This window comes from Merops nubicus, unplaced genomic scaffold (assembly GCF_000691845.1).
Source record: "Merops nubicus isolate BGI_N331 unplaced genomic scaffold, ASM69184v1 scaffold8840, whole genome shotgun sequence".
Lineage (NCBI taxonomy): Eukaryota > Metazoa > Chordata > Aves > Coraciiformes > Meropidae > Merops > Merops nubicus.
Window position 1 is genome coordinate 1 of NW_008580956.1, and position 9001 is coordinate 9001.

The following is a 9001-nucleotide window of genomic DNA, read 5'->3' on the forward strand; positions in this document are numbered from 1 at the left end:
GTGGTGCTGAGTTGAGCTGCCAGTGCTGGGTCAGCCGTGGGGCTCAGGGACCTTCAAGGTCCCTTCCAACCCTAACTATGGTTCTGTAATTTATAAGCAACAAGGTTTGCCAAGCATTAATGCTCCCATTTCACAGGGAATCAGAGCAGCTGCTTGGCTCTGGGACACGTACCTGCTCCCTCTCCTGCACCTCGGTGAGCATCACGATGGTGTGACACTTCCACTCCCACACCATCCTCCAGAAGTCCTCCACGGTGTGTGGGAGGGGTCCTTGGGTGGCAATGAAGTAATCCTTCTGGCGATAGCCCTGTGGGCAAGAGCAGCCTCCAGTGACACCAGGCAACAAGGGGACCCCCTGCTCAAACCCCTGCCCCCCGTGAGCCCTGCTGGGGGACAGCGCGATGCCACCCACCCCACCCGATCCTGGGTGCCACAACCACTGCAAAAAACACCCCAAATTCACAACCCTGAGAGGTGTTTTATGGCTTTGCCCAGGGATGGAGTTGTGGAGCAAGAGGTGGGATTGTACCATCCACAGCTAGTGGCTTTACTATGGAATTGAAGTCAACATTTGAGCTCCAGCTCCATCCTGACGTGCCCTTCACAGCTGTAGTGTCCACACTCCTTGGTCACTGGGGGGATTTGACAGAATTCAATCCTTATTTCAATAAAACCAAGGCTCAGCAGACAGAAGGTGTTGCCCAGGTTCCAAGGGGAAGGTGAGGGGTTAATGCAGCTCTGCCCAGGGAAAGCCCAGCTCCCAAATGCTGCCACAGCCCTTTCCCAGTGCTCAGAATGGGCTTTTCCTCTTCCCTCCCTCAGGACAGCACAAATCTACATCTGTCAACCCATCATGGAACTGTTGGATGTTTATCATAGAGCTCCTTTGTTTTGTTGCCTGTTTAGAATTTAATCAAAGCCTTGCTTTATAAATCTAACAAGCAGAGTGTTTAAATCACACAATCATTTAAAATTAAATTGAAAACACCACGGAAGAAACTTATTCAGCAGCTCCCCTAAGCCAAACCCCAACAAAAATCTGATGTTCTTCAGGAGCCAAGGTGATTCTGTCTCTTCAAAAAGACTTCCCAGCAACAGCAAAATACCCAAAATACTTGAGAGGGAAATAGAGGAACCACTTTTTAAGCCAAACCCCAACAAAAACCTGATGTTCTTCAGGAGCCAAGGTGATGCTGCCTCTTCAAAAAGACTTCCCAGCAACTGCAAAATACCCAAAATGCTTGAGAGGGAAATAGAGGAACCACTTTTCATACGTACATCTATGAAGGAGGCGTTGATGTAGTCAGTATACTCCTGTCCTCTCTTCATGGACAGAATCACCCTGTTAAAATCATCTGAAAAACAAAAGTCTGGTCTTACTCTTGCCAGCTGCACCTTGACTGCTCCACTCTTACACCCATGAAAGGAGAAAGGCAACAAAATCTTTTATCTGGAAGCCAGAGGGCAGCTCAAAGATCTCCCCCAGGATTCAGAATGTGTGTGGAGGAGGGCACCAGTTTTTCTGCTTTTTTTTTCATTCACATGAGTTATGGCCTGAAAATTTCATTTTCACTCACAAAAGGGGTTGGTTTACAAGGGGAAACTGCTGAACTATTTCAGCTGGTCCTGAAAACACCTCCTCAGTGTAAGATGTGTAACAATCAAGTGAAAAACCATTAATTGAACTGTATGCAGACACTTCACAGGGACTTTACAGGCCATGAGGAGAGGATGGTGCTGTCTGCATCCCCAAATTCTCCAGAAACTTCAGAGCACACGTGTCTGCAGAGAGGACAACAAAACCACAGGGAACACCCTAAAAAGTGTCTTCTAGCTAAAAATGAAGCTGTGGATGCTCCACCCCTGGAGGTGTCCAAGCCCAGGTTGGATGGAGCTTTGATCAACCTGCTCTAGTGGGAGGTGTCCCTGCCCATGGCAGGGGGGTGGAACTGGGTGATCTTTGAGGTCCCTCCCAACCCAACCCCAATCCTCTGCATTGCTCCCCCTGCACAAAGCCCAGCTCTCTTACAGGGGATGATCTGGATGACTCTGGCTTTCTTCATGTTTGCTGGGAGGTTGCCAGTTCTCATGTTCTCCTTCATTATCCGGACGTTCGTTAACTTCTGCAAGGAGAGAGAGAGGAGGAGGAGACCCCGTGGGGGCAGAGGTGGCTCTCAGAGGGGTCAGGTGCAGAACCCCACTCAACGTGAGGCACTCTTCCCAACAGCCCCTTCATCCCCCTAGCTAGAAAAATGGATTAAGAACAGTCACACCGTTTTTTTCACACTGATAAATACTCAAGAATCTGAATGTGTGGCCAGAGAGTACCAATAAAGTTTACAGGCTGTAAAACAACAGCAGATTTGAACATTTTTGGGTCTGTTTGGTGTTGATTTTTTTGTTCCAAGGACACTTTAGGACAGGCTGAGCGTGGCTCTCAGAAGCTCAGAGCACCCACTCCCCTTGAAAAGCTCTACATGTCTCAAATTTAGTTTCAAAATATTAGCCACTGTTGAAAACACCTTTTCACAACCCATTTTGTCCAATTAATTTTCTTTTTTCCTTTCCAAGCAGCAGCCAGGGACCACTGCTCCTCTCCAGCAGCAGCCCTGCCAACAGGCACTGCAGCAACAGGTTTTGCACGTCCACATGGCTCTCAAGTGCTGAAAAAAACTCTCTTTTCACAGATATCACTTCCTTTATGGTCCAAATAGAAACTGAATTTCTCTTCCTATTCATTTCACTCCTAGGACTGTTACCACAGCCCTGTTCAGAGTATGAAATCTCTGGTCCTTTGCTCCTGGGCTCACTCAGCTCTAGGTTGTCGAGCTCCTGCTAGTGAAGGGACCCCTATTCCATATTCCTTATTCTGTTTGTGCTGACAGCATTCCCAGGACACACAACCCAACCACTGCTCTGGCCCCTGCAGGGGTTTTTTTAAGGCTCTAAACACCCACCAGACAACACAGCAGCAACAGGCTGCTCCTGCTGGGGTGGGACTCACCAGAAACCAACCACACTTCCACAGCTGAATTAACTATTGAAGAGAAATTCAATCTAAAATAAAATGAATTCAACTTTCACACCCCCAGCAGATTTTTCAGGCAGGTCTTTGCCAGGTCCTGAGTTTCAAGAAGCACATCTCAGTTCCAGTAAGATCTCTAGCACTGGCAACAAACCATCACAAAGCAAACTCTGCACCTTCTGGGAGATGACTTCCCAGGTCCTGTGCAGTGCTGTGCTCAGCAGGCTTTGTGCCAGGGATCCCAGAGGGGTCCCAACCTCCCTCTCTGCTCTTTTTGGGGTCTGAGAGCTGCTCAGGGCACACAGCAGAACTGAGTGTTCCTCCCTGTACTTTAAGGAAGCTTTGCTAGCACAGTGGATAGCAGAAACCACCTTAGGAATCCTGAGAAAAGTGGACCACGATGTGTTCATTGGCTTCCTTCCCTCAGGCAGAGAGAATCTTCCCCTTTCTGAGCTTGTTCTGTATCATCAGACTTATTTTTTACATCATATTCTTTTCCCACTTCCTGATTTCTGATTCATTGAATCCTTTACAGGAAAGGGAGAACTCCAGCTAACACCCCTACATCATTGAATGCTTCAGACCTATAAATAGAATCACTATTTTAGCACAGCAAAAAGCCACAGAAAAATCCCAGCTATTTCCTCAGGCCAATAAAATCTCTTTTCCACCTCCACCACGGGCAGCCAGCAGGGTTGAGCTCTGCATTTGGGGCTTCTCCACTGAAGAGAAATGTCTTTTTAATGTTGTTCTCTTTCCTGACAGCTCTGGGGCCTCAGCCCAAGAAGTGTCAATCCTCTGCAGCTCCCTCTGCCCTCAGTCATCACAGAGTTAAGGAGCCCAAGGAGCTGCACAGGAGGAGCACATCCAGCCCAGCTCCTTCCCCCAGCACTATCTGATCTGGCATCTACTACCACACAGAGAATAACTCTGCTTTTCTTTGAGAAACAAACAGAAAGCACATAGGAAAAGGGCCATAAAAGGAGGTGGCTTTGAATCAGCACTGGCAGAACAGGATGTGTAGCCAGGCCCCATTCACTGACTCCACCTCACCCATTCACAGCGAGCACAAAACAACCCCAGTTGTGCCACACTGATGGAGTTTTTCTCTTCAGGTTAAACTTTTAAAGCATCTTTTTGGCTTAAAAGCTTCCACATTTGGAAATCTACGGCAGAGGAATTCATACTTACTTTAAATTCTTCTTCTAGCCCTATCTTGACAAGGTTTGGGGCTGCACTCTGGGATGTCTGTAGATGTTTTTCTAAGGAGGAGACATCCAGCTCGGTGTCACCATAGAGGTAGTATTCCAGTAAGGCTTGATAAATGAAGGAGTATTGCATCTGGAATGAAAAGAGAGGCAGGTCAGGGTCCTGCAAAGCACAGGGCCACAGAAGGGGTTAGGTTGGAAAAGATCTTTAAGATCATCCAGTCCAACCATCCCCCAGCCCTGCCAGGTCCCCACTGCCCCGTGTCCCTCACCCCACATCTCCACGGCTTGGAAACCCCTCCAGGGGTGGGGACTCCACCACTGCAGTTGTCCTGGGGCTTGTTCCCTAGGAGAAGAGCCTGACCCCCACCAGGCTCCTGTCAGGAGGTGTCAGAGCCAGAAGGTCTCCCCTGAGCCTCCTTTGCTCCAGGCTCAGCACCCCCAGCTCCCTCAGCTGCTCCTCCCCACACTTGGCCTCTAGACCCTTCCCCAGGTTCGTTGCCCTTCTCTGGCCATGCCCACACAGAAGTGAAATGATGAATTCTGGCCCTTTCATCCCTCTCACTTATTCCACAATCTAATAATACCAAATTACACCCTCAGCTAACCCAGAGTTTTCCTGTTGCATGGCTCACACTCTCCACAATCCCCCTCTCAGGTGCCTGGGGACACTTGGCCACGACACCCGACGATCAGATGCCTTGTGGTGTCCTCCACAACCCCAACCTGCCTCTGTGTCCTCCCCCAACCCCACCCCTCCCCTGGGCTTCGTTCACTGTCCAAGAGAGGACATCCAGAAGCACGTTGTCCTCTGAGCAGCTGACAGCTGAAGCAACCCAAGCCCACTTACATCAGTCTGAACCATCTGAGGCCGCTGGTTACGGATCCTGGACACGAACTCGAAGACGTCCACCTTCTGCTCAGCATGCATCATGTCCATCATGGCATCTATCACAATGAAGGTGCCCGTGCGACCCACGCCAGCACTTGGGGAGAGACAAAACCAACCAAAAACCCCTCTGGAATGACCCCAACACCAACAGGGAAAAGCAAATGGCTGCATTTTTTAGTTTGAGTTTAGTCGTGGTAGGGTCGTAGGATGACTGGGGTTGGGAAGGACCTCTAGGAACGAGTCCAACCTTCCTCCCAACCTCTCCCTGACCACTAGAACACAGCCTCAAGTGCTGCATCGACTTATTTTGGGAGCCCCTCCAGGGATGGTGACTCCACCACCTCCCTGGGCAGCCTGGTTCGATGCCCCACCACTCTCTCAGGGAAGAAATTCCCCTAATACCCAATCAAAACAAGGGCTCTAAGTTTTTAAGATAAAAAGTCACCTCTTAACAGCTCTGAAATAAGTTCAAAATGATGTTAGAAAAGGCACTGGGGAAAAAAAGTTGTGCTTGAGCAGGTTTAAGAATTCAGTTTAGGCTAAAGCTTGACATTTATTTCCTTAATTTCTGCCCTTTTCTGCACGGTTGTCAGGTGCAAATCTCTCCTGACAAGTTCTACATTTCCCAAACTGCTTTTTTCTCTATCTATATCCTTCAAAAGCCACGAGAGGGAGCACGATCATCATCAATCACACGACCCCGGGCACTTCCAGCTCTTCCCCTCAGAGGAAAAGGGCTTGGCATCCTGTGCTAGGCTTTCCGAGCTGCCCTTTCACCTTCTGGGAGCTTTCTCTCTCCAGCAGCTGCTGGAGTGTCCACAGACACCTTCTGAAACACGACCAAAAAACCTCTCCCCTTGTCCCAGCGTGCTCCAAGCTGCAGATCAGTTGTCAGCAAGGAAATATTAAGGCTTTAAGAAACACTTGAAATAAATGATGGCATGCCTAAGACATAGCTCAGACACACACACAGAGTTTTAACAGCCCAAGCCCCTGAGCAATCCTGCTCCCGTGGTCCAGAGGGAGGATGGAGATGAGCAGACCAAAGGACTACCAGACCTCCACCAAAATCTCACCAGAACACAAGCCCACTGGGACCTTCTGCCTCCAAACCCCTTGGCACTGATCAGCCCCTTCTCTCCTCACCCAGCCACGTCCTGCTCCAGCTCCCCCCCTCCAGCTCCCCCTGGCCCCACTGCCCACCACAGCCTCCACCCCACGGTGCCCAAGGCTCCCTGCCCTCCCTCTGCCTTTCATTCCTCTTTGAACCCCACTGAAAACTTCTGGGGAAAAAAAAAGAAGGATTGGCAGAAAATCCTGCTCCCCACCCTTCCTCATTTCATCTGCTCTACTCCCCATACTGCTAACTGAGTGTTTTATTAACTTCCAAAAGGTTCTGATGGAGCCCTTTGTGTCAGAACGACTGGGGGGATGCTAAAAATGGGTGGTGAACTCACCAGTGATGAGTTTCCTTTTCCTTTTTTTTCCCAACAATTCAGCAGTGTCACATCCTGAACTGTTGAGGAACTGGAGTGTCACCTCTCTCATCCTTCACTTCTGAGGTAGAGCCCCAGCCCCCAGCACGGGGCTGTTCCCTTCCCCCCCTGGGTCATCACACTGAAATCTCTGCAGGGTTTTAGTAAGAGATTGGAGATTTCCCTTTCTTCTGTCTCTAATTCTGCTGATTCAGCTAAGCCCAGAGTTTCCTGCTGCTGCAGGAGGAAGCTCAAGCCCAGTGTGAGGCTGCACAGGACACCAGGGCAACAGGCTAGAAAAATATTGTGGGTTTCTCAAAGGGAAGACTGAGAAAGGACTAAAAATCTTTTTTTTTCTCCACTTAATGCTTTTCTTTCAGCCTCTTTTGCACGACAGCTGAGAGAAGATGAACCCTAGCAAGGCTGGAAATGAAGAATCAAAGCCAGGCTGGCTTGGCCAGGACAAACATGCTCCTTTCACACAACCCAAGGCCTCTTGGAGCTTATTTCTCCACCAAAAAGAGACCCATACATCAACCTACAACCATTTCCTTCAAAACAAGGCCCAGAAAGACAAAGCCTCTGGTCTTTCTTTTGTTCTAACCTCATGAACTCCTTGCTCAGTTGTGCCCAGTTCTCCTAAACCCCTGTTGAGGTAGGATTTCCAAGAGCACAAGCCCTCAGCAGCAGGACATTCACCCAGGGGAATACATCCTGCAGGGGCACAGAGCACATTTAGATCCCTTAAACCTGAGCCTGCCTTCAAAACTTTGTAAGCATTTGAAGGCTATTTGCAGAGCAAACCACAATTTAACTGTGGGAGAAGAGGGGGATGAACTCTCAGAGGAGAGCTGGGTGGCAAAGGTCACAGATTTGGATGACAAGCCTGTTTTTCTCAGAAAGAACTTATTTATACCCAACTCTGGAGATCACTTGGGGATTCCAAAAAAAACACCCCCAACAACAACAGCTTCTGCTTGAGTATTAAAGAGGCAGCAGAGGCAGATCTTTGGAAGGGGTTTTTTAGCCTGGGCTCTCCAAAAGCTCAGCATATTATTGTCTGTTAGGTGTATAAAGAGAGATGTGTAAGTCAGTCATAGAATCATGGAGTGGTTTGGGTGGGAAGGGACCTTTCAAGGTCATCTAGTCCAAATCTCCAGGCTCTGAGCAGGGATATCTGCAGCTAGAGCAGGGTGCTCAGAGCTCCATTCAACCTCCCCTGGGATGGTGCCAGGGATGGGGCAGCGACCACCTCTCTGGGCAACCTGGACCAGGGGCTCACCACCCTCCCTAGAAAGAATTTCTTCCCTTCTCTCTAGTCTAAATCTCCCTCTTTTAGTTTCAAACCATCCCTTTTTGTCTTGTGACAACAGGCCCTGCTCAAAACTCCATCCCCAGCTTTCTTGGAGGCCCCTTGAAGTCCTGGCAGGCCACCAGAAGGTCTCCCTGGAGCCTTCTCCTCTGCAGGCTGAACCACCCCTGGCCTCCCAGCCCTTGCATCATTTTTGTGACCCTAATATATACACATACACACACACAAACTCTGCAGCCTGTCAAGAGCAGATTAAAACACAGCCTTGACATGAGACAGAGGACTCCAGGCCAAGCCAAGAGGCTGGCTTGAGGAGCAGACACCTACCTGCAGTGAACCACGACGGGTCCAGCGTGGGCAGGATTCACTGTTTTGACTTTTTTCAGGAATTTCAGCATCCCAATGGGTGTGAAGGGCACCCCAAAGTCAGGCCAGCTGGTGAAGTGAAGCTGGGTGACCAGCCTGGGGGCTTTGCAGCCCTCCTGGAGCTGCAGGGAACACACAGGCCCCGAGTTGGGCTTTGCACTTTTCATAGAATCATAGAATCATAGAATCATAGAATCATAGAATCATAGAATCATAGAATCATAGAATCATAGAATCATAGAATCATAGAATCATAGAATCATAGAATCATAGAATCATAGAATCATAGAATCATAGAATCATAGAATCATAGAATCATAGAATCATAGAATCATAGAATCATAGAATCATAGAATCATAGAATCATAGAATCATAGAATCATAGAATCATAGAATCATAGAATCATAGAATCATAGAATCATAGAATCATAGAATCATAGAATCATAGAATCATAGAATCATAGAATCATAGAATCATAGAATCATAGAATCATAGAATCATAGAATCATAGAATCATAGAATCATAGAATCATAGAATCATAGAATCATAGAATCATAGAATCATAGAATCATAGAATCATAGAATCATAGAATCATAGAATCATAGAATCATAGAATCATAGAATCATAGAATCATAGAATCATAGAATCATAGAATCATAGAATCATAGAATCATAGAATCATAGAATCATAGAATCATAGAATCATAGAATCATAGAA

General features: G+C 48.0%; 1 protein-coding gene across 1 annotated transcript; it reads right to left on the reverse strand.

Annotated features, from left to right (window-relative positions):
- Nucleotides 1–172: 172 nt before the first annotated feature.
- LOC103779540 (receptor-type tyrosine-protein phosphatase epsilon-like) lies at nt 173–8400 on the reverse strand (the record flags this gene model as incomplete). Its single annotated transcript, XM_008947209.1, has 6 exons — nt 173–307; nt 1279–1355; nt 2030–2123; nt 4217–4366; nt 5084–5219; nt 8240–8400. Coding segments are annotated over 6 exons (753 nt in total), but the record flags the coding sequence as incomplete, so codon positions are not given.
- Between the last annotated feature and the right edge of the window lie 601 nt (nt 8401–9001).